At 33.9% G+C, this 26912-nt stretch overlaps 1 protein-coding gene across 50 annotated transcripts in view; it reads right to left on the bottom strand.

Moving 5' to 3' along the window:
* The window catches only part of RIMS2 (regulating synaptic membrane exocytosis 2), a 447523-nt gene that overhangs the window by 101529 nt on the left and 319082 nt on the right, over nucleotides 1–26912 (bottom strand). For 32 of the 50 annotated variants that reach the window (XM_088177854.1, XM_088177865.1, XM_088177882.1 and 29 more), the window contains one exon: nucleotides 4541–4573. The exons of the other annotated variants lie outside the window; for them this stretch is intronic. In XM_088177854.1, the coding sequence (XP_088033980.1) occupies nucleotides 4541–4573 (33 nt within the window). The remainder of the gene's footprint in view (nucleotides 1–4540; nucleotides 4574–26912) is intronic. 50 annotated transcript variants of the gene reach the window in all.

Raw genomic sequence — 26912 nt, 5'->3', positions numbered from 1 at the left:
CACATCCTCCCTATATAAACGAAATAGGATTTTGAAAGTGTAAAATAAAAATATCTGAGTGATCAGTAAGCCCTTATATTCTGTACTCATATAAAATCCATTCAGGTCAGCCACACGATAAACTCTGCATTGTTTTCAAGAAAACCTGAGCACAATCTTATTATGAAGCTTTCCAATATCCTGTTTGCCAAGCATGCTTCTCAGAGTTCCCACCACTGGTACACTCCACAGCATAACCACAGAAAATTTCACATTCTGATACAGCCACTTCCAATCATAGGCATTTGATAATAATTATGCCTCTGCTTTCAGAAAACCTAACAGGTATTAACAGAGATTCTTCAGCCACCTGAAGAATTAGCATCTCAATAACTAGAAAGATGGTCAAAGGTTTAACCAAAGAACACAAAATCATCACCTGCATTTAGAACTCAGAATAGTTACAAATTAAAGCACTAAACATTTTGTAAAATTATGCTATCTTTTTAAATTACATAATCTGGTCATTTTACTGTTTTAGCTTCAGCAGACTGATCATCAGCCTTTATTTTTGTGGTTTAGTACAGATGGCTACTTCGGAAGTCTTTGGTTTCTGGATTTAATTCTAAACAAAATAAAAAATAAGGACAAAGAGCCTCCCAACCATGCAGTATGATATATCTATCATTATGCTAAGTACCGGCAGACTGAATTCATAATTTACAAAATTAAACTGAATTTGAAGTTTACCCTTTGGGTTTTGTTGACCAAATAGAGATTTAGATGTTTTAAATGTCTCTTTCACAGTCTAAGGCATCAAATTTTAAACAAACCTGTCAAATTAAATATCACAGAAGTGTTCAGAGATGCACAAGTAATTTATATTTGTGCTATAACGTTACAAATTCTACCTGGAAATGTGTTTTCAACGTAAGGAAAATGGAAACAGAACAAGGCATCATCCTTCTCTTTAAAGGAAAGTGTGTCACAGAATACTGACTATAACAACAACTCAAAAGCAGAGAGGTGTCATGTTCTGTTTATAAAGGGTAAGTACATCACAGTAGATTCAGTCTTGGAAGACTTGAAAAACCTCTCATGGTTCTGTAATACAAGAATGAATTTAAAAACCTGTGCTCTTTATCTTCTACTGCAGTTATTTTCTTAAACACTCTGAACTGTACCATTTTTTTTGTCCTTGTTTTCTCCTACAGTAAATTTGCCACACCCTTTCAGTGTTTGGCCCTCCACCATCCAGGTCTATGAGCTCTTCCAATTTGGTCACTCATTCTCAGTAGGGTTTGTTGGTTTTTGTAGGCTTCATTTCCATCAATCATGTCATTATGAAGAAACTTCATAATAAAGAACAGAAAAAATGGTATTTCAAAGCCCTTGTCTATTTGAATTTCACTCTGGAAGTTAACAAAAACCCTAATCAAGCTTTGTTTGCTCTTAACATGACAGTTCTATGCCAGAGGTTTCAAAAAAGGACTTCAATATCTGCTTTTCATGGCCCTTTAGAAATGGAACAGTCCCCACTACCTTTTAACTTCCATCCACCTTAGAAAGTTTGGAATGCCTGGGCATCATATGCCATCACCCCTTCTCATCCTGGAATCAGCCTAGAATCAATCATCCAGCACTATTTCTGCTGTATGTGCACTGACTGCCTTTTCCTTAGCATGCATCTGCCTTTCCAATGTTTTGATGATTATTTTTTGGGCAGTTACTTGAGTCAGCTAGATTAATTTTTGGAATTCTGAAGAACGTTCTCTGTATTTTCATATGTTTGAAGAACACAGTAAGTATTAAGAGCAACTGCCAGTAATTTTTGGCACGATGATAATGGTTGGTCTGACCCATCTTACAGATAAGAATAAAAATATCTGCTTCTCACTCCTGGGCACACAAGGGCTCACTTCTACTTCTCCTGAATTTCTCCTGAATGGAAGCATTCTTCATGAATACGTGGGGATATGAACAGGCACGCATCTCCTCAACAGTTTTCACAATATCAAAACCTATGAAACATATTATTTTGAAAAATATAAAAACCCTGCATATCAAAGCAGTTTATGAAAAGCCTGCATCCCAAAGCTCCTTCTTCCCCCAAGAAAAACAGGGTTTAATCATTAAGGATGCTATCAGGTAGAGCTTGCTGTCGTGTTATCTTGTTAACTGCTGTCAGATAACAAATTTATATTAAAACACTTTTGCTTCTTATGTTTCTGAACTTGCTTTTGTGCTTTAAGTATACAGCAAAAGCTTTGCACACACTTTCATAAAACTTTTCAATAAAAAAATCTAGATTTTTTCAAGGAATAATTTTTTTTTTACAATTATAGATTATAATATCCAGAGAGAGGAAATTGCAATATTTTTCTATCAATACAATTGTAACATATTCAGATATTTAGCTTTCACAAAACTTCTTGGTCTAATAACACCCATAATCAATAGCAAATCCTCTGGAATATATGAATGTTTGGTAGCATGAAAAAATAAACCATGATAAATAAACTATGTGAAAACCATTCTCTAAGAAAACCTGTAAAGTGATTATCCTAGATTCACACTCCTTAAAGCAAATTCTAAAACAATGGGAAAACACTTTGTTCTAAAGTATGCTTTTGAAATGTCACCCTGGCTTTTTAGCTGTGCTCTAAGTGCCTTGTACTGAAATGTGCAACCTATTTTGTTACTAAGGCAAACAAAGAAGAGGACCTTTTTCAAATGTACATCTGAAAACATGTTACTGTACACACGATAATTTTATCCTGAGTTGAAGGGCAGCAATAACAGCTATTGCAGCTGCAGGGCTGATCATGCTTTTGCATTGGTGTGCTAGACAATTAAATTCATTCTTGCCTAATATATTTACTTTACACTGTGAGCTAAGTAGTGTTTTCCACAATTGCAATGTCAAAAAAATTAATAATACACAGTATTACCTATATGCTCAAGAAACACAGGTGATGAAAATACATGCTTTTTTCTGACCATTTTAAGGTCTGACTTCTTCCAACACCAGGAGAGATATGGACTGAATCCATATTCCATATTCCATGATTTAACATATTGATTCAATCAATAACTCAGAGCAAGGTTTTTGAATAAAAAGGCTCACAGCTTTTATTATGAACAGATAGGAAATGGGTCACCCAATCTTCTAACTTCATTTTTGTAATAAAAGAGATTCAGAATCACTGCACAGGAATTGGCAATGAATCATAAGTACTAGGTAAGTAAACTCAGTCTTCCTACAGCATAATTTATTTATTCCCAATAGTAGTGATTTACAAAAGAGGGATTTCAGAAAACTCTGCCAGTCGTCTTCCCTATCCATACTCAACTTTTTTTACCCTGCAATTTTAACAATTTCTGTCTTGAGATTTGTTTAACATGAAAACCACAGCAAATAACATCTGCAAGTTTCTGTAAAAATAATCTATGACTTTAATTAGGACAAGACCAGTAGAGAAAGTAAAACTGAGCTCTAAAGGAGCCAGTCACAGTGTAGAAAAGACAAAAATGTTTCACTAAATATCACCTAAGTTTAATAGACCAGTCAATGTACCCCAAAACTTCTCCAGATTTGGTAACCTAAATGGCATCCAAGTGTAATTTGTCAGGATAATAGCAGAGATACAGGAAATTAATTAAGGCTTTTACAAATTAATTGTAAAATTTAAATTTTATAGCTGAGTTTAATTAACGTAAATACGGGGAATTTTGCTGTTTTTCTACATACCACACTGAACAAGCAGGGAAGTGTGAACAAATACTGCATTTTCAGCACTAGGATGCCTTGATAGATGTTAGCATTTTGCCAGTAATATAAAGTACATGGAAAGTTCAATAAAATGGCAGATTAGAATTTGTTATGAAAGAAACCCTAAGTAATGTACAACATGAAATAAGAGCCTCATAAACAATACAGCTAAGTGAGAACTTCAGTGTTCTGACTTCTTGCTCTCATACTGTCATAACTTTTTGATTTACACTTTTTGGCATGAGAAAAGAGCATTTGTTCACTAAAAACTCTACGTCTAATTGAAATAGGTTTAATTCAAAAAACTAATTTTGAAATTCTAGTCCATGAAATTTAACTTAGTGAAATTATTCAGTTTTGAAATTATATCCTCTGAGAGTCAAAAAGAACTAGTTATATAAGAGCTCCCACAGTTTTTGTAGCAGTTTTCAAATGCGTAGATGAATTATAGATTGTTTTAATGTGTTAGCTGTAACTTTAAAGGCTAATTTTCAGATTATTTGAGATGGGAAATAAGAACTGATATGACAGAAATCAAATCAGCTTAAAGTCTTAAGGTATAGCCTACTTGTCGTCAGTTGCCTTTCATCACTTTTTATAGAGTACATAGTTTATAGGTAATAGAAATTACATAAGCGTCTTAAACTAAAATTCTTACACCTTGAAAATATTTTGCCAGTATATTGAGGGGGAAGAGAGGGAAAAGTATGTGAGGTGAGCTGTGATAAAATCTATAGAAAAGGTAAAATGAAAAAAATAACACAGAGAAAAGCAGTAGAAGAGACAGACCTGAGTTTGTTCTCCTTGATGATTCCGCTTCTTCTGTGATCACATCGTGTAATGTACAGACATAGACAAAGGAGATGGGCGTGAGAGGATGTATTCAGAAGGTTAAAACTGACACTGAGGGAAAGGGCCAAAAATTGTTTTAGAGAGAAGTCTGCAGAGCAGAGTTAGTAAGTGGAGAAAAAAATTAAAAAAAATAAAAGACACTAGAAGAAAACAGAAAGCTGAGAAAGAAGAGGTTAAAACTACTGTTGTTGGAAAAGAATAGTAAAGACAGAGTTAGTATAGGAGCTGAGGAAATAATAAAAGTTATAATTGACAGCAAAGTCAATCCTTGCAATGATGCTGAAGAAAAAGCAGGATAGTAAAAGGTATGTTAACTAGCATAAATACTTTTGTTCATGACTGTTCAGTTTTTTGAACGATTTTTACTTGAATGCAAATATAATTTCTGTCTTTCAAGTACTGAACATTCAGTTTAATGTTCAAGGGACCTCTATTATTAGATTTTTCAACTATTAAATTGTTGTAATTTATGCTGAACCAAACTTCAGATACCCAAAACAGAAAATAATTTATTTTTTTTTTTTTGCAAATGTATGTACAAGCTCAGACATTTCAGAATCCACATAACACACTCTGGAAAGGACTGCATTATTGTAATGCTCTGCCAAAGGCAAAATTATCAAGACCAAAATACAGAACATGAGAAAAGATAATGTATAGCTATTAATGGTCAATTCAAGATACTTTTTGGAACCAATGTTGGTCTCATCTCACAGAAATCTGTTACTACAAATGCATGCAAGTTAAATGCCAAAGCAACTGTCTCATTACTTACTTTATTGCTTCACATTCAAAAGCACACTGCCATTTTAGACATGGAAAACATCTGAAGGACAGTGCCATGCACTGAAAATCTATTTGTAGCAAAAGAATGTGAGGAATTCATCTTGAAAATTAATAATAATTACAAAGAACTGTGAAACCACTGTTGCTAGCAGAACAAATGCTTTCTCCCAAAAATCATCAGAAATAGAAAAAAAATCTCTAAACTTGATCTAACTTCAACATGCAGTTTGCTAATGAGTCACAAAACACTGCTCATAAATTATTAATGCTGAAGATACTAGATAAAAAAGTCCAGAAAGTTTCACACACCACAAAAATATCTGTAATTTTATCAGCATTTTACAGTCAATATCAAGATACCATTGAAAAAATGCAAAATTAAAATAAGCAACATAAATCAATAAAACAAAATTAAAGACAACACTAAATTTTTTCTGATAATCATTGTCTTCTATACGTAAACAATTTTATATTACAGTGTTAGATTATACTTTAATCTACTATCAAATGCCAAGATTGTACCAAAATTGTTGCAAAACCAAGCTGCTTGAAACATACATAATTAGAATGCATTTTTAGGCAATTAAATTTGTTTCCAGAATGAATACTTATTAGTGCTATGTATATGTTGTGTGAAAGCATAGCAGCTGTCAGTTTTGATAAAGGTTGCTATGTCTTTGCATGTTAAAAAAACAATAATGGAGTATGAATATTTTTTTTAATCTGGGCAAGTACAAAGAATCCATTGGAAGAAATACAAATAAGCAAATAGAAAGATCTACTTTTCCATGTCATGTTACACTCATACTAATATAATACAGCTATGATTGCTGCAACTGCTAAATAAATAAATCAATCATTATTAGCACCACCAAAACACAGCTAAAAGTATTCAAAATGTTCTGAAAAATATTTTATGTTACATATGTATAGCCCTGAAGTGAGCATTCCTACTATAGCAAAACCATTTATTAGAAAGTCTCTATCAAGACCCCACTGTCTTTGGTTTATTATTTTTAGTATCCATAAGAATGATCAGCTTTGAGGCAGACACTGCAGCAAGAGAAATCCTTCTCTATAAATTTTCAAAGTATTGAATCACATTTTTTCCAAACTTGGAATATGTCTGGTATAATAATGCAAGATATTCTAGTAATGCCAGACAGACACAACTGAATAGCAAGGAAGCTCTCTTTGAGTATTTTAGAATCAAGTGACCAGTATTTGCATGCATACCAGTCACATATACCAACATTTTTTAAAAACAGCAGTTTTAAAAGTCCTCATGCAAAGTATTTGTTATAAAAAAAAAATTACTTACATATCAAAGTGGCAATCAAAAATCATTCTTAATTACAAATATTTTTCAGTTTTAGGTTTTCCCATATTGAACATATTAGAAGAATAATTCTGATAGAAACCAAAGGGAAAAAAGATAACAGTTGTCATCTCACTGTAGATACCCGATCAACTGATACCTCATCTGTTAAGATAAATGGATTATAATAATTTTGTACTTATTGTTGGAAATAGAAAGAATTAGTAGAAGTTGTGGCATGGTAATGCACCAACTTCTTTCAAATAATGATGCGAAGAAGAAAATACTAACAAACTGATTAACTGAAAAACAATATAACTTCTGTGAATCAATTTTCTCCTGATTAAGATGCCATGCCATAAATCTCAAACAATAGTTTGAAAATTCTCTGTTTCTGTAACTTTTAATTTACAAAATAACCTTTTTGATAGAAATACCTTTAAATGCAAGAATGAAACAATGTCACCAATTCTATTAAATTTACCTCACGTCAATAGGCAGTCTCCATTTGTAGTTACTGATTTTTTGTGGAACTTGCAGTTATTTGCATCAATTGTTCATCTCATCATATGAGAGAAGTATGTATAAGGCCATTACATACAAATTTAGAATAAAAATAAAAATCTCAATAAGTAAACATAAAAAGTTAACAAAAACTTTAAGTCTGAAACCCACCCAAAATGAGTACCATATCTTTTATCATGCTTTGATACAGAACTGTTCATTGTAAGTAACGTCACCCACTGAAGAGAAGTATATAGGAACTCAGTGTTCAAAAAACTTTACATGGCAAACACACACAATTACAATTCTTAAAGCAGCAGAGGACAGAAGGATGTAAGTTAATTACTCTTTTTTTTTTCCCCTTCAAGAGTTTTCTTAATTTCATTTTTATCTTTTCCTAAGAACCAAAGATCTTTCACTGCAAATAGAAGCTCGGATTTGAAAAGTCTCATTTCTGGACACTCTTCACAAAATACAATATGCAATAGCACAATCAAATAAGCATAATCTTAAAACACAGAAAAGTCTCTAAGACAGAAGTGCTCCATAGAGTCTGTACATTCCATCATTATATGTCATTAATCAGGATGTGATTAGACCTGAAGACTGATACACTATTTAACTCTCAGGAAAGGTATCCCCTGACACCATTCAAACTCTGCAATGCTAAGGATACAAATATACAAGAGTAGATAGAAAAGCTAAGGGTACCCATATTTGTTAGCAGAAGATTTAGATGAAAAGGCTATTTTACTACACTAAGATGTGAATAGAGTCAGTATTACTTAATACTCTTTCAAAGCATTAAGCCACAATTATTTACAGAGCCTGTCCCACACTTCTGAATTTTTTAATGAGGTAGCTCCCTCTTAGAGTCTTTATCTTAAAGCAGAAATCTATACACATAAAATCACATCTGTATATTGGACATATGCTGAAAATTTAACTCAAAAATACATCAAGAAAATACAGGAAAGACTAAAGCAATCCATTTAATTCTGCAATTACATAATATAGACTATATTTAATATATGCTATGTAAAAAACACAATAGGTAAAGACAGTAAATATGAAAACTCTTACTCTTATCCAAAGATAAGGATAGTAGAGACAATGGTAGAAAATAACAGAAGAAATTGTAAATATTCTCAGCATCATAAACTCTCAAATTAAATCATAGATTGTATAACTTTTTTCATAGGTCTCAAGAGATAAACTAAATGAAAAATCCAGAGAGAGCTTTTATTATTTTGCTTCTCTGAATAAAGTTCACATGGTAATTTTATAAGGGGGGAAAAGACAAAATAGTAACACTTCAAAATATTCATGCACTATAGCTACGCATTGGATTGGAAATATTATATATTATATATACGTTATCACTATAATATAGTATATATATATAATATAGTGTATATATAATATTATCACTACCTCTCTCTCTCTGTCTTATCATTACTTTGCCTTTTCCAACCCATTTCTAACCATATCTTCCTTTTAATAATTTTCAATTTCTCATACTTTTAATTCTGACTACAAACTTCTATGAAAATAAACACAATTGTGATTTTTTTTTTTACTACAGTTTTCACACCACAACTGAATTCATGGTAATAGATAAGCTACTATTAGTTTTCATTACATAACATTAGATTTCTGAAAGTCTTTGTCTATGTAGGTATCAAGGCACAGTCCTACCCAGGAGAGAGACTTAAATGTTCCACAGATGAAAATAAGCATGATTCCCTTTAAATTGAAAGCAAGTCTACCCATCTAAAGACTTATCATTTGTAAGCACACATTACCTTTATATTTTCTGATGTGTTTAACCTACCATTGCTATGATTTCTCTAAAACTTTCTCTAAAACTTCTATATTACAGAAATACATCTTTCCCCAAAACAATTACAAGGATACTCAATTTTTACTTACTTCCAGTCCAAGATTTTAAAATCCATTTTAACTATCCTGTGTCCTTTTGTTCAATAATATTAATATATGTCAGCACTTTCTAACAGTCCTGTTCTTCAACTTCTCCTTGGAAATCAAAAGTTTCTGTGGCAAAGGTTGGATATTTGATGACACTACAATGTTCTCAAGAGCCAGTGATAATGAAACCATTACAGGATGATTTCAGGTAATAGTCATCAAATTACTGTAGGAAAAACAGGGGACAGCCAATACTGTTTTCTTTGCTGTCTTACAAAGGCAGTTTCTGCATTGTCGTCCCTGGATGGAGACACAGGTTGCTAGACCATATTCAGCTTCCAATATTTTGGATTGTGAGACAGAGAACAGAAATGAGTATCCCTGCCATGGTACCCTAAACATGTGCTTTTCCTGTTTTAAATGCCTTGATGGGTTCAAAAGACACTAGTGGTGATACTGATGAAAATAATTGCTTTTTAAGAAAAACAGTATCCTGCCTAGCCTTATTTGTGTCAGTACAAGACACATTCTCTACATACAACCTTCTTTTCCAACTTCTTAAGGCCTCACATATAAAAATGCAAAACCATGTAAAAATGTTTGCCTGCTGTACTTTCTTTTCCTTTTCTTTTCACTGACAAATGAAATACGATTAGAAGACCCGAGTTTTAGTCACTTTCTTTCAAAAATCATCTATTACAGCTCAGGTACAGTAGTGAGTGCTGCAGGTATTTAATAATCTCAGGTATGAACAAGCAACTGTTTCTCATGCTTTTTGATTTAGTGGTGTCCTAGAATGCAGTATTCTCTGACAGAGTGCTGACATCAGCTAAAGGAAGGGCACAGATTCAAAATATGGCTTGAATATTTATGCTATGCTTACCTTTGATTCTGCAGTTCTACCCTTCCAATCCTTCAAAATCTTTGCATAAATACAACTGAGTCTTGGAAATATTCATAACACTAATTCTGCAAATTGCATCAGAACTTAAGAGTTTAAAGAAACTGTTAAAAAAAACTATTGGTTTCTGATATTCAGGATGAGAAATTTTATCATCATCTTCTATTGAAAAATCTGCAATACAAGAACTATTTTGTTATTTAATGACCTTCAATTGTCCCCCAAAAAATTTGCCTAATCCCATTTCTAGACATGCATATTTCTTGAATATTAATGCTTTATAAGGTAGAGTATTACTGTTATTTTTCAGGGGTTTGAAATTATTTTTATTATCTATTTATGCTTTTCTCTACAGTTGGCTCACAGATCTCACTTCTTCACTCACGGTACTCATGTAATCAATGCTTATTTGTTCTCATAGTTTTTTTTAGCTATAATAATGCCATGGCTATTTCCATGGCACTACTTAGGCTAAATTCTAAACAGAAAAAATGCACTTAAAGACAATATAAGCTTTCATAGCAGATCATAGCAGAATACTCATCAACAGATGAAAAGGCAATCAAGACAGGGGCACAACAATATGAGGTGTTGCTCCTTGCCTCCATTGCACCCTCTGCATTCAGGGACTAAGTTTATTAGTATTGCTTCACTGTTCTCTGTGCAGACAGAACATTGAAAGCATTCTCAGATGAAAGAAAGTACAGTCCTGTGCAGAGGGTAAATCCCATATTGCAAAGGTTCAAGGAACTTGAAGCTTCCTTAGGTAGGTTCTGTCAGGCTGCATCACTGTGGTCATAGATATAATACAGCTCAACACCCAGATGGGAGTACAGTGTTATGGCACCTTCTTCTAGATGTCCTGACTGCTCTGCCTTGAAAAGTAATTGTTTGAAATGATACAGAGATGTCTATAGGGAACAGTAGTGTGCAGTCCTGGGAGTTGCTTTACTCCACTCCTACCACTGAAATACATAAGGCTTTTTGACACATTCAGTTTGGAAAAGCATCTGAGGAATATAGGGATGTGCCTTTTGATGTCCATTGCAGAATGTACAGAACCACCTTTGATGTTTCTGCTTCATGTATCATCATCCCATACAGAAGATATTTCTGACAATGTAAATTAAAATAGAAGTTTTACTCTTCTCAGGCGTCAGCCCTCACCGAAAGACTTAAGACCATAAAGTGAAGAACACAACTTGTACTTAACTTTGTATTTATTCTAGACTTTGACAATTGAGATTGTGGCTTTTCAAACCAATCAGTGGAGATCAGTGGCACTGTTCCAGACAGAAAAATAGACAGAAATCAGATAACTATCATTTAAATATACAGAACATCTGTAAAGTGAGAACTTTTTTTGTTCATATTTGATTCTGATTTCTATTCTTCTGCCTGTGTTTGTCTTTCAATTATAAGATTTTACTCGTGCTCCAAAATGTAGGATGCCCCAAGAGCAGTCATCTAAAAAATGTCTCCTCTTTCTAAAATATGGAGAACATGGCCCTAAAAGTACTGCCAATAACTATAAATAAATTATCTGTCTAGTTCACAGTCCTAAGCCCACCTCAGGTGGGAGATGGAGTTAATGTTTGTTCCTACCTAGCAACTACATAAGGGAAAAGTCAGGGCAGAGGCACTATTCTGCTCAGCTCTCCCTGGAAAGACAACAGTGCAGATGTGTAGATGTATTTTGAATCTATCATGAAATACTTAAAACTGCTGGAAAAGAAGATATATCACATTCTGATCCTGACTCTTATGAGAAGTATTTATTTTATACTGTAACAATTTCTGATGCATCAAAAAGTTGGGGAACAGGAAATGCAATTGTACATCTGGACTTTTAAATCTAGGTTGCCTAGGCTAGAGTCAAGCCAGATTTTGCTAGTTTTCTTCAGTTCTGAGTCTTGCATTTCCAGCTGTACAATAGTTGAACTTCAGCAAAACACCTGATATTATGGGTATTATATTATTTTGTAGGTGAGATTACAGCATTAATTTAGGAGGTGACACAGCCAGCCAATCTTGTAAACTTTAATTTGTGTGACTGGGAGAAGGGCTGTTATTAGAGTGAGACAACTAATAGGCAAAATAGAGTTATTTGCAACACAAAACTGAACCTAGGTGGATCAACCTAGATGTGGATCAACCTTTAAATACAGGATGAAACCTGCAATATAAAGATCCCTTTTCCCTTTCCTTTCTCTTCCCTTTTGTCTCCTCCCTACCGTCTCTACTCCTTAGTGTGCTTGCCCTTTGCAAGTGTATAAATTAATGTGATTAGGACCTTTTATTCTCTGATTATGAAGACAGAACAATACTATAACTATGATCATCATTATTATTACTAGGTTTGCTTTTTATTGCTATGTGTTTGTAGGAGCAAAGTTGAACTTGACATTTGAGGTGAAAGAAATTTTATGACAGTTCTTAGTTTCAGAAGAAATCCATTCATGTACAGAATGGAGGAAAGGAGGTTTTTTAGATTTGAGAACTTCAGATGTATGAACTGCAGCTTGTATAAAAAATTACAGTGGAACATTATTTCTGCCATGTGTGATGGTGTAAAAGGTTTCAGATTCAAGTCTGTAGAAGATGATTTTCCCACCATACATGCAGTAGATACCTTGGTTTGGTCAACTAAATAAGAATCAGCATAGATTATACTTGGATTCCTGAGGCTTGCACAAATATATTAAGTCATAACAAAATTCAAAACTAAAAAGCAAACTATGTCTAAAATTGTGCCAGAACACTTATTTTCTAATGCATGTGCATTCTAACACAATTGTTTACAAAAGCAAATCTATTTTGGCTATTCTAAAACAGAACTATGTTATCTAGATGGTCTCTACATGCTAAAAGTTTCACACCAAAGTGAAAAAATAAGGTACATGAAGCACACACGCATTACAAAAGCATGAAATGTGGTTTTATAGTCTCATGCTTTCATGTGGTTTTCCAAACCCTGACAAACCTGTCTCAGAATGGTGTTTCTTTTTCGGCAATGGTTTGTCATCAGTTATTGTACCATTCACCTTTTTCTGCTGGTCCTCCCATGTAACTTCTAGCGTAAATCAAAAAAAACAAATCAGAAATTCTGTGTAACTTATGTTATAAGACACCTAATATCATTTGGGACAACTTGATCTAAACAAATGTATTATCATTACCATTAAAATTTAGATTGGTTCTTAGAGGCCTGGGGTGAAGAGAGTTCTTGCACATGTTAAACATTCTGGAACAGAGCATCTTATCCAAAAGTTAGTCTATGTAACTGGTCAAATATTCTGCTGTCTTTGATATTTAACAATTGGTACAAAAAACAGGGGCTTGTTTACACAATAATTTGGTCCATTTTTAAAAGTTAGTGTTCTACATTCTATAGCTTCTTACATTATCATTGCGTTTCTGTAAGTTATAAAGGAAGCTAGAAATATTTTGGTTAAAAAGTCTATGCAAAGATAAAATTAACAAATATAACCAACCAAACAAAACAAATTAACAAGCAAACAAACAAACAAAAAACCTGAACAAGCAACCATGCATGTCTAATTTAAGTTGAAAAGCAGTTTTTAACAATTAATTCATAAGCCAAAACAAAGTCAGATTTATTTTCAAAATCTGGAACTTGATTTAAATTCAGTTTTTAATTTGAGCAGAATAAACTACTCAATAAGAACACTTGCACCAATTATTCCCGTATCTGAAATTAGCAGTTCTGATGTAACTGCTCAGGAAAAGAGCTGTAGATAGAAGCATGTACACTGCTCCACAGAACAATATTCTCTAGACTTGCAAGCTGTTAGTCTTTTTGAGGCTGCCAATTTTTTTTTTACACTTTAATTCTCTATCTTCTGACAAACTAGGTGGTTAGCGTAAATATTATCAGTTTTAAACCCTTTGGAATCTCATGGCAAAACCAAATCTACACCAATTAACAGGACAGACTCAATACTCTAAGCTCCATTTTTGCTTCGGACTGTTAAGAATCTGCTTATTTTGCTGATCCTGAAAGGTCTGAATTTTTTCACAACCATTGCCCACAGATGTTGTCACTTTTATCGTCATAGAAATAGCCAGTGATGGAGAATAATATGATAGAAATGGAAAATATTTTTAATCTTACCAATTCAAAATAAATTTATATAAAGTACTTTAGCCTATGACTTTTTTTAATTATAATTATTTTCCTTTTTCAAGAAGACTGATGGATATCTAACATTGAAAATGTAAACATGTGAAAGTGTTATCTGTATGCATCCTGCAGCCTTCTTCTCTGTGGCTGTTGTTGGTCCATGACAGGCTATTGTCCTCTAAAAGGCTGCTTTGATTTTTGAAACTGATGGAAATATACCTTTAAGTAAAATTGTCATTGTAATTATTTCATGATACCACAGATATGCAAGCTGAAACAGAATCCATCATCTTTGAAGTACCATGTGTAGTGAGTACTAAATGAGAAATTTCAAACAGAACATTCTGTTACCAAACCATGGAAATAAAATCTTAGTATGATTCTTCCTAGCAAGGAAGGATGTGATTCTTTTTCTCTGTGAATATACACAGTTCACAATAAAATAGCTACTGATGTAATTTATACTTTCTTTTTCTCAAATGAGTCCAGAAGTATCTTCTTAACTAGCAAATCAAAAAAACTCAATGACCTTAGTAAAACTACCTTCGAATTTATGGAATAATTACTGCTAGGGAAAAAATACCATTAACTGTAATTTAGGCCAAATATTGGAGATTATACTTAGAATAAGATAAAAAGTAGGCATACAGTAATCTAAAGGAATTTTTCACGATAGACAGCAAATAATCTAAATACTGAAGAATATCAGGAAGCCCAGTGATTTCTATGCTATTTTAATGCAAATTTTAGAAGATTCTCTCTCTCCGACTCTAGGTCACAGTCCTTTTCAGAGCTCTTGATTCAGTTCTGAACCTAAAAATTGTAGTTATCTTAGTCACCAAAATCACTTATTATAACAAAGTTCCCTATCAAAAAGAAAAGCTTTACTAAACCTTGATAATTCTTTGAGAGCTCAGTATCTAACAAATAGTTAACCCTCTCAGTAACACTTTGTAATAACATTTGAATTGACAAGTGTGAGAAAATAAAAATGAAATAAAAGTATAATTCTTTGATTAAAAATTTTTGCCTTATGTTAATCTAAAAAAGAAAATATTACGAAAAGCAAGACAGGCTACTATATATTTTTGAGGAAAGTGATAGCATGAAAACACTTTCAGAAAAGATTCCAATGACCTCTTTTCTATAGCTTCAGTTGTATTTATGGCATATCAGCATTAAATTCAGATGGGTATTTAGTTTTATCAGCAGTTAAGTCCAACATTTAGATTGAGTATATGGGGTTTGGAAGTACTCCAGATCAAGTGAAAAGCTTCACTGACTTCTAGAACATTGCGAGAGTTTTACTAGTAATGGTTATTGTTTCAGCTGAGAAATAAAAATAGATCTATCCATTGGCTATATCTACTGGAAGTTTGACCTTTTCTTCAACATTTTTTAATTTAATTTCCACCTCTATGCTTTACAAAGATAATAAAATATGTTTTAAGAATAGCTTAAAGGAGAGCTTCCTGTTTGAGAACTAGCATGAGATGCTGATGCTTATTCAAAGTGCCAAAATGTCAGTGTTGCCCCTTTCTGATTAGACAAACAAGTTCACTTACTATAATGTAATTTACACAACATAGTCTCTAAAATCTCTTTTTTTTCCCCAAGGCAAAGGGCCACCATCTATTCCCTTGTTGTTTTAACCAAAGCCAACATTGGTCAAATGGTAAATACTTGGAAAGAAACCATACAGTTTTCTAGATTATTGTTCTCCTATTATCACTCTCACTTCCCATAATGTAAGCTTCATCTTGTCTTCAGTTGTGATAATCAGCTTTGACTTACGTATAAAGAGAGATGTAAAATTATTAAATATTTATACAAAAGATCTTATCTAGATTACATAAAATATGGGATTCTTGAGCCAGAGTATTTTAATCAGCTGATGCACCTTCAGGGCTAGAAGAACTTAGGTGCCCCAATGCAGATTTTTCCCATCAGTATGAAATGCACAATCTTTGGGCACAGTTGTTTCTTCAGGCTGAGTTGTTGCACCTGCCCCTGGGCACTGCACACCACGGGGAACAATGAGCTGGGGTTTGGAATGACACCTGGTGTTGTGCCATTCCCCGTGAGAACAACTCTCACCTGGGAGAGCAGACGTGGTGTGCTCCAGTGCACAGGGCCAAGTACAACCTCAACATTTCTTACACGTTTGTTTAGAATATTTAATATGAAAAATAATTAAAATGTGGGAATAATATATGAGAAGAATAATTTCATATACATTATAGCTTTTCTGAATTTCTAACCATGCCAGCTTAGCACCAGGAATGTTGCAGTTGAATTGGAAATGATGCAGCAAAACTGCAGAAGTACAAGATGATGCAGCAAAATAGCAGATACTAATGATGAGGAGTTTTCTTATGGCAATACTCCCCTCCTCCTTTCTTTTCTCAATACTACAAACAGTAATAGTCTTTCTCATAGCTACCCTTTACTTGAAACATTTTTATGTATTTTCTCTTTTACTGGAATTTGTCTTTTTTTTCTTTTCTTTTTATTAAATTCAGCTTTTATCTTTTTTTCAACACCTGAAATTTCTGGGAACCTATTTTTATCAGTGCATTTCTAGTTTTAGACTTTTGATTAGGTTATCATAAAGTCTTCACTTTTCTATTAGGACATACTTAGTCATCTTTTTTCTGCAAATGAAAAGTACTCAGAACTTCTTTCTATTTTTAATTTTATGTGATGAGTTCTCAGAAAAAAAATTATTATATTATTAATATAAGGTGACAGCTACTGTAAAAATAAGTCAAAAGTGGATTTGGCTAGTGCTTCTTAAACCCAATGCAGCACAATAAGAAGTCATTAAAACTCTCGGATAAAATGTCAAAAGCTGAGAAACTGTTTTGAATCAGATACCAAATATCTCAACTCATGCATTAAGAATACAAGAAGAAGAATTAATTAAGACTAAATTCATGGCATACAGATTTTACTTTTCACAAAACGAGGTCTCTAAGAAAATTAGAGAGACATCAATCTCTAAAGCTCACACAGAGACAAATATTTTCAGCATGTCAAACCTCTGCTAGGGGAAAGCAAACGGCTTCAAACCGTGCTGTATGAATCGTCCCAAATGTACTGAATTGTATCTGGAATGAATCCAGTCCCACCTTACAGCACCAGCAGGCTGCTAATGCCATCAAGGCCAATTTGAAGTGACACAAAGTCAGCAATCAAGATTTTATGCCAGACTCTTGATGTTCTTACACCAGAGAAACCTTCAGGTGCCTCATTAAAACAGTGTTGATGCTTCCCTACCCTGATGTAACAGGAACAAGACTCATCCAGTACCCAGAAACAAGTAGGAACACATGTAATCTTTTTCTGACAAATAGAGCAAGACCTCCTGCCTCCCCAGGTAATCCACAGCCAACCTGAGGACATAATCTTTGAGCTTCCTCTTTGCTTACAGTAACAGTTGAGCTACATATTTTTCTCTATACACTGGAAGAATATTTTACAGAATGTTTCTGTACCTTAGAGATCAAGGCATTTATCTGAGACGTGATGATCTGTCTTTCCTTCAAAATCTTAAATGCTTCTCAGAACATTGCCCTAAATGCTGACAAAGTGTGGACACCATAAAGGCAGGGACACATATACACATATGTACACACAACCTTCACATGAAAATAGTTTGCAAATTAGTGCCAAATCAACTGATGAATGCTAAGAAATTATAAAATTTTGAAATGAATTGTTCATTAATGGCTTATATAATGGTTTTTAATGAATACAGCATTCCAGTAAGATTTCAGACGTATCTTATTTATTATTCTTATTTAATCTCTTACTAAACTACATACACATTCTGCAAAAAAACCCCAAAAACAAAACAAAAACAAACAAACAAAAAAAACCAAAAACAAAACAAAAAAACCACCCCCCACCCCCCCCTTTGCTTCCTTTCTTGGGGCTGCAGTTGGAATATATTAAAAGAACTTCAATGTAAATCTTCAGGTCAGCAATATAAAGTACTGCATCTTAACTACATTTCATACTATTGTTATTAGTATTAAAATTATGATAGTGTACTGTAGATTATTCCTTAATCCAGAAATGGTTTCTTCAAGCTGACTCCAAGGCTACATTAATAATTTGTATCTGTAAATCACTTAAGTCTAGTCCAGTAGCAGTCTCTTTTCATCATATTCTCTACCTGCAAATTTAATCAATTATATTTTAAATGTACATTTAAATTTTTTTCTAGTGGATTACTCTATATGGGGAATAAATAGATTGTAGTCTGCTATTGCTTTTTTTAAATGAATATACTCAAGCAAGGTCCTAGAGAGCACTTGTTGAAATAACAATCTGTAAAGTCATAGCCTACCTTTAGCTAAAAAATCAAAGTATAAAGCTGCTTCTTTTGCAAAGATAATAGATTTGTGAAACATGAAGAAAACCAGAAAATAACTTAATGCTCCAAATGGCTGAGAAGAAAACACAGTCAGTTCATGTTACATTAAACATGAGTACATTAATATTCAGTAAAATATATTTAAGTAACACAAAGTAAAGATATAATTTGTAAGCCACTATCAAGGCTTTTTTTTTCCCAGTACCATTTGGGGCATGGGGAGGATTTGCTTGTTTCACATCTTTTATCATGTTTTTAACCATGGCAGCTTTGCTCCCTCTTCTGGTTATATGCCTGCACCACGCCAGAGCCTGCCCGGCTTCTCTGGGACTCCTGGGAGGAGACAGCTCCCCTAAATCCGGGCTTGGACCAGCACTTCGGGGGCACTTTGGCAGGACTGATTTAAGGGGGCAGAAACAGTGCAGAGAACCTATGAGGGACGTGAAGGCACCACGCAAAGATACCACGGCTGTTTATGGAGAGGCACAAGGCATAGGAGCCTGGGCAGCCAAGCATCCTGGATAAGCTTCACTACACACTTGTCCTGCTTCTATCCCTTTCCCCCAGCATCCCTGCCTGGTCTGCTGAAGATAGGACTGCTGCAATAGGTGAACAAAATATCTCCAGAATTTATTGAATAATGAATTTAATAAAAAAGAAAATTACAAGTAATGTCCAAAATAAATGTGGAGCAAAGTACAAGCTTCTGTTCTACACCTCTCCTGCACAGTGTCTCCTCAGTTTGCATTTTCATTCCCTGGGTGTCAGGGAATATTCTGCATGCAAGGAAATGTGAACAGCCTACAAATTCACTCTGCAGAATGCAGACGGTAAGGTTTAGCTTGATACAGGGTTTAGGATTTTCTTTCCATGTCTTTATATTTATTGAAAAATCTTTTAGTAAGTCTTCAAACATTTTCTAAGCAGAAAGATAATTTTTTATTATATGATTATACAATTCTCAAAAACACACACACACACACACACATAAAAAGCTCTGCAAGCAATCACAGGTGCTCTACCCTTTTTAAATGAAGCTAAAATTGAAGCTTATGGTACAATTCTAAAACGTAAAAAAAATCATTCTATTCACAAAAGGGGTCTGAAACTAAGCCAGTAGATTTAAGCACTAATACCAACTAATAAAGAAAATACAATTAGTGCCTTACACAAAAATAAAAAATACAGATTCGTTTCTTCAGAAAGCTCTAGGTTTTTCTGAATATCATTTACTACTACTTAAAAACAGAAAAGTTTTCTTATTGCTCAAATTTACATGAAAACTGTACATACATCTTTACATACAAATACTGTCTTCACCAAAAGATCCATTTCATTCTTCTGCATTACTTCTGAAACATTAGGTTAGTAACCAGACAAACTGTGTTTGACTGGTAGACAAAATGACATCCCATTTTCTCATACCAGTCTTAGAAATGCTACATGGTATTGTGATGTAGTTTTGAAAGATGTAAACTCAAATTTTTAATAAGTGAAATTTGAAGGTATCTATGGACATGTTACTAGTAAGGCTCTTTCTCATCTGTAGTATCTCCCTGGTAGTTTTGGAGCTAAATTTGTAAAATAGCCCCCTATATCATAGGGAATTTTAACAGAATGTATGCTCTTCAGTCAAGAGCATTTTACTGGTACTTTACTTTTACTGGTTTGTGTTGTATTGTGCATTTGTTTTTTAAAATTTAACTTTTCCCAGCATGCAAATTGCAGTTATGTGCCTGTCTACAACTAGCACAATCTAACCAGGTCTATACTTTATTTAAATCTTACTTTGCTTGAACTAGAATTTAATTAAAATGCAGTATTTCTCTAGGTACTCATAACACATAGGAATATGTTAAGTATTCTCACAGCCCACATAAAACACATGCAGTATCATTTTTCATGCAAAATTCAGAAGGTGTTGTGGTCTCTTAGTGAAGTCTAGAGTCAGTGAGCCAGAGGAAGGAAGAGAGAGCACCTAGGAGACCCACAGCAGTCATGTTCAGTAGTTCAGACTAAGGGCAGACCCCAGTTCCACAAATCCAAATGGTCTTAGATGGAAAAAGATGCTCAGGTCAGCAATCAAGAGGAGAGTGCCCTCTGGCCTGACAGGAACATGCTTGTTTCTCAAAAAAGTGTATTTGAACACTGCTTCTGCAAGTCAGTGAAGCAGGTCCATCTGTCATCACTTCTTTGACTGGAGTCCCTCTATTCTGCCTAGTTTGCCCTTCAGTCACCTAAATTCGTTAAATTAAAATTCTAAACTGTTGTGCAGTCTAAACTGTACAACAATTTAGAATAATCTGGAAGACAATATAGTTTCAGTTCTTTTCCTTCAGGCATCCAGACTGCTCACAGAGTGGTGGGACTCCCATGCATGGGGAAACCAGAGTGCACAGGAAGGGCACGACTCAGAGATTTGGGTCTTGTCTTGTTATAAACTCAAGACACAAATATGCTTCAGACACGCCTTAGTCTGGGAAATGAGAACTGCAAAGCATTCCCGATTTCCATAATAGAGACAAAGCTGAAGTATAATCCTATAAAATATTCTGAAGAGTGAGGGAATATGAAACACTTAAAATTTTGCTTTGATAACTACATCATCTTCTATGCACTCTAAATTGAGACAGTAAAAGGCAGCATTACCTGGATCCTTTCCTCACAAACTCAAATGATCAAAAGATGTGATACAAAATACAAAAAAGAGAAATACAAAAGACCTGACAAAGAATGCAAAGGGATCAGAGTTTTGGTAATAAATATTTGAAATTCAATATTAGACACTGATCATTCTTTTCGTTCATGCTCTTTAAGTGTATAAAATATTGGTTTTGTTGAAGGAGTGCAACCGAAAAAAAAAACCAACAACTTTAGCCTGACTAAATCATTGTTTATTGTTTTGTCAGCTTTGTCAAGTCAGTGGCAAAAGCCTCCAATCTTACTATGATTGGAATGTAGATCTTTAAAGTATGACACTGAACTCTCTGGTTAGTAGCATGGATGACAGTTACAGCAGCAGACTTCCAGTTTTGAATTCATTCAGAACTGTGCTGGCACAGCCACCAGAGGAAGAGAGATGAACCCTCAGACTGCTCAGACAGGCTGGTGAAATGGCACCTGCTCTGCAAAGGCACACCACTTGGTCTTGTCTACACTTGACAGTAAGACACATTAAAAATGGTGTGGTTGTCCCTCCCAGACAACGAACTAACACAGGCAAAAAAGAATCCCTGCTCTCCTGATATCTGTATTCCCTCTGCTCAGTTGTTCTGGGGAATAGACAGCTAGGAATGGTCCATAATAGTGTAACTGGGTCTGTAGCCCTTGTGGGCTCCTGGTAGAGATGGAACTGTAAGAGTGAATACCCAAATTTTAATAAATCCAAGACACTACCTAGTTTATATTTCGTTCACTGGCAGGAGACATCAATGACACAAAATCTAAACATCATAAGGTCTTAGAAGTACATGGAAAAGTAGTAACATATTTCTTCAAAATAATCAAAGCAATTTAGACTCATGAACTTGAATAAAACTTCAAAGTAAGCTAAGGTTGTTCATCACAATTTTCTTGTTGTCTTTTTTAGATAAGAAACCTAAATCCCCCTGTTAACATTTCAGTGCTTTGAATTAAGCTTATTTCTACAGGATTTGAAATCAAAAAGAACATCAAATATATATACAAACTAGACAATAGAAATTATTGCTAATAACATAAGCCTTTCTCCAGAAGTATATAATTAAAATTGTCAGTTTTATCTAGTCACATTAAAATGTGTCAAGCTTGTAAAATATATATCCAAGTGATGTAAAAGAATATGGACCTGGTAAACAGTGGAAGACAATGCAGACAATTTTGCAGGTGTCTGCAAACTGTACTTGGCCTCTTAGGGCAAGGCAGCCTAGGAACTCCAAAATGAGAAGAAATATACAAGCTACCTCCTTAGCTCTCCATAGCTAATGTATCTGCCTTGTGTAAACTATATACATTGAGCTGGAAAAAGATAAACATCTGGTGTTTTTGATTCCAAGAAATATTTTTAATCCTCAGTTGAAAATAATTATACTCAAGAAGTAAAACAACACACTGAAATCGAACATACATGAACTTACTAATTTTGAGCTATTAGAACTAAGCAACACACACACATGCAGCAAAAGATAAATGAAATTTCTCAAGCACCCAAAATTCATAAGCAAGATCATAATCAACTTGCCTTTTCGCCCATTAACAGGAGGGGTTTGATGTTTTTCCTCACAGTCTTTACAACATTAAAAACAGACAATGATGATTAACATTTGGAACAGTTACTACAAAGAACAAGGTAACTACAAGCACACACAAACCTGTTGCAAGCTACCTGAGCAAAGCTCCATGCACTAGGCTTGAGTTACCACAAAACACACAGAGTGAAGAGCACACAGTACAAACCACTGCACACCACAGACACAGAATCATAGCAAAAGCAATAAAAAAGTAACTTTAACAAAAAATGGGAAGGCAAAGATCTTAAAGGACACTTTGGGTGCCTAAGTGAAAAAAAATTTAAAAAAGTAAACCTGCTTTCCACCACTGAAATAATGAAATTACTCTAGCATCCAGAGTTTTGAACAAATAATGAGTTTCATCACAGTAATTATTACTGGATATTTTTTTATAGAAGAAAATAGTAATCCATATTTTCTTCTCTTAAATAACAATGGGAAGAGGGTTCAGGGCACAGGATTTGGACTTCCACAGTTTTAAGCAGCATTTAGCATTTTAGGCATACATTTGTACGCTAGTAATTTTTCCTACCAACTAGTACTAAAGGTGTTTCTTGATCAACTCATCTTTTTTTTTTTTTTTTTTTTTTTTTTTTTTCACCTTTCTTCCACCACTTTTGGTAAATATTAACTATTAATTAATTATAGACAAGAGAACGTAACCTAGTAACAAGGCATGTAAATAAAAATTTATGCATTTATGATTCTTCCTTTGAAAAAGAAACTGAAGCACAGAGAAATTATATCTTTAGATCTCTGCATATCTTTAAATCTGTACTGGTGTTTCCTGAAATTAGAAGCTAAATTTATGTTTTAATCACATGATATTTGAGTTGAAAAAAGTATTTGCAACTGTTTGATTTGATCATGAGCTATTGGTTGTCATCACACTACCAACTGAACTGTCTTCCAAGCGGGATGGAGGACATCATAGAAAATGGTCAAAGTATTTCCACATAATGCAATTGCCTACTATTTTTGTCCAGCATCAGTCTGCTTAAGCAAACTAAGGGGAAAAAATGTGTCACGATACAAAAAAATATTTACTTTCCTGCTTGAAAGAATTATTAATACAAAGTAGACTGTACCATATCTAAGAAGTACCCACTCAGATCTGCTAAGACTTCAGCACAGTGGCAGAGTCTTTTCAAAAATAAGAATAAAAAGAGTAAAATAGTTTGGTACATTTTTCATGTTGAATTATTTTAAGCATTCACAACTGACAAATAAACTATGCTACAATTAATTTGTTTGTGTTGTTCTTTCATAAAATTATATAAATATTCTTTGGATTTTTTTATGTTCGATATATTTCCAAGCTGGCTGGTAATGCTTGCCTATATTCTTGGGCAAAATATATCTAAAGGAGATAGGTGCTTGTGGTCAGACAGACCTGCCTCGACCTCTGCCTCCTGCACTCCAGCACGCTTGTTGTCTTCATCTCCTGCTGCATTAGATAAGCAAAGGATGAGAGAGGGGAAAAAAGCAAGACAAAAACATGCATGCTTTGTTACGAGCTGCTCAAATAAAAGATAAACATCAAACAGAAGACATCCACAATAACGTACAAACCCTCAGTCTGTGGCAGAAATTATTTTTTTAGTGAATCAAAGACCAAAAAATTGTTGTGCTATTTTTCATTTTATATCTCTAGCTAATTCTAGTGAGATCTTTCTCCAAGTAATGATGCTTGTATGCAGCCCTTAATGTTCTTTGTTGCAAATTTCTTACTAAATTTTTAAGCACTGGAGAGCAGACAATTGGTACCAAAGCAGAGAAAAGAGACAGATATTGGTAGATAATTAGTTTAAATCTTCTGCCTGGTTTTCCTTTAGTTTTCCTGGGAGTAAAATCCAAGCTGCCATTTTCAAACAGCATATTTAAAATTGTGTATAAGTCACAAACTACTGGACATACTTGATACCTTAAAAAGAGCAGGAGAAACAAAGCAAATACTTTTCCAGCTTGGAAAAAAATTTTCTCAATTTGCCAGATACTATGCTTTTTACCTGGATTTCAGAATAGTTGAAATGCAAAAAGAAAGACATTTTCCACTAGTATCTACAGTTGCCTAGAACATATTTAAATACTAGAGAATACTGAAATAGTTGGAAACAACAGTGAAAGTGCCATTAATGATAGGAAACACAAATATCTTTTTAATGTCATTAATAAAGAACCACAACTTTTTTTTGTGACAAAGTTCACGAGGGTAACAACAGTAATAATATTGAAGTGTGTCAAACTGAATTAGTGATATATCATATGCCTGCTTTAATTTAAATGTCAATTATTTATTAAACAGCTTTGATGTGATGGAATATAATGTAGTTTTTCAAGGCTCAGATTTTGATTGCTTATCGATTTTTCATGTTCTCTATTTCCAGAATTCTTTCCAGTTCTCTCATTATTTGTATAAGTTTATGTTCAACTAAATAGCTCATTGAATTACTTAACTTTTGGTTTAGCTAGCATGTAATAGTAATTTTAAAACTACTGGTTCTAGGAGGTCATTTTTAATAGAGAAATTCAGGCTATAATCAATGCAGTGCAATGCAAACTAACCTGTGCTTAGATTTCTGCTCTACTAGTACACAATAAAACTAGGACATTTAAATTCCAATTGAAATAATGACTTTGAAAATTTCAGTTAAAACATTGATCTATACAGTCAACCTTCTCTCATAGAAACAAATGTATAGAAGATGCGCCTAAGACTTTAAAAAAACCATTTTCAGTAGAGTTGAATTAAAATGTTCTTGGCATGTAGGTACCCTGTAAGGTAAATGAACAATAGCTGTCATAAGCACAACTGTATGACTTCTCAGTCATTTTCCTTTTATGTCCTTTGTAGTCTCAGACCTACACAGTAAGATCTTCAAATTTCATAAAACTTTAATTTCTCCTTTTTCCAATCCAAGAGAAAATTATAAACTGTGCCTTCCCTTGATAGGTCAGAACCTTTTAAGTAAGCACTTTCTACTCTGGGTTATAGGTAAAGTTTGTTTAAGTTTTTTCTATGGAAATTGTACCAATGCAAATTAAATATTTTAATATTCTTCAAGGTCTGAGGATTCTGCTGCCTCTCAGGAAAGTGAACTAAGCATCCACAATTGAAACCCAAAGGTGCATTTTTGCAAAGTTGTAGTTGAAATCAAAACCCCAAAGTAGACTCAGAAAGGATCCTAAGGAAGCCTTGTTACTGGTCTTAACTAACCTCTTCTGTTTTCTTTGCTGTCAAGCACACAAAATGCAAGTTGCACTGTGCAAGTATGAAGGTTTCTAACATAGTATAGCCAGTACCACAGAAGTATCCACACAAAAAAAGGGGATGGTGAAAAAGCTCTGTATTTCCATCTTTTAGACTGTTGTGTTTGCCTAAGTTCATAGCCAAGCTAAAGGTAATCTAAGCTCCTATCCTATATTTTACCCGTGATTAATCAATTTTACAAAACTAAATACCCATATGCCATATATTTTACAAACCCTGCAAAATCGTAGCTGATAGAGTATGAGAGTATCATGACTAGTCTTAATACTGGTCTGCAATTGCATTGCAACCATCTTTCTGTGTCTCCCATCAAAATAGGGTAAGGCTATGTAAAACACACAATAAAATTCCTTTGCATTTTGCAAAATGAATTCCCATTTAAAGAAATTGTGTTCTAAATGAGATAAAACTCCTTAAAATGAACAGCATGTACTTCTCTCAGTAGTACCTGTGCTTTCCTAACCATTACAGTGTCTCTGTAGCTTCCATTCCAGACTGCATGAGTTGCAACAATACATTGCCACTATACATCTGCCCTTTTTGGAGATTTGAATATGTATCTGAGAGATATAAACACTGGCTAATGGTTTCTAGCTATCCCTGATTAAACCCAATCAAGTATTCCTGTTAATTCTATTAATATCTAAAGTTATTATGGAAAAAGATTACCCACACCTGAAGTTAAAAGAGGACAGTTAATCAGCATTAAGGTCAGGCCTTTACAGGTTCTGAAAGAACTTTCCCAAGACACAAGATTATTATGAGATCATATAATTAAAGTCTTTACCATAGAGAATAAATAGAAAG

Source organism: Sturnus vulgaris, chromosome 1, assembly GCF_052056855.1.
Source record: "Sturnus vulgaris isolate bStuVul1 chromosome 1, bStuVul1.hap1, whole genome shotgun sequence".
NCBI lineage: Eukaryota > Metazoa > Chordata > Aves > Passeriformes > Sturnidae > Sturnus > Sturnus vulgaris.
Note: the sequence above shows the minus strand (reverse complement) of the source record. Positions and strands in the feature narration are given on the sequence as shown.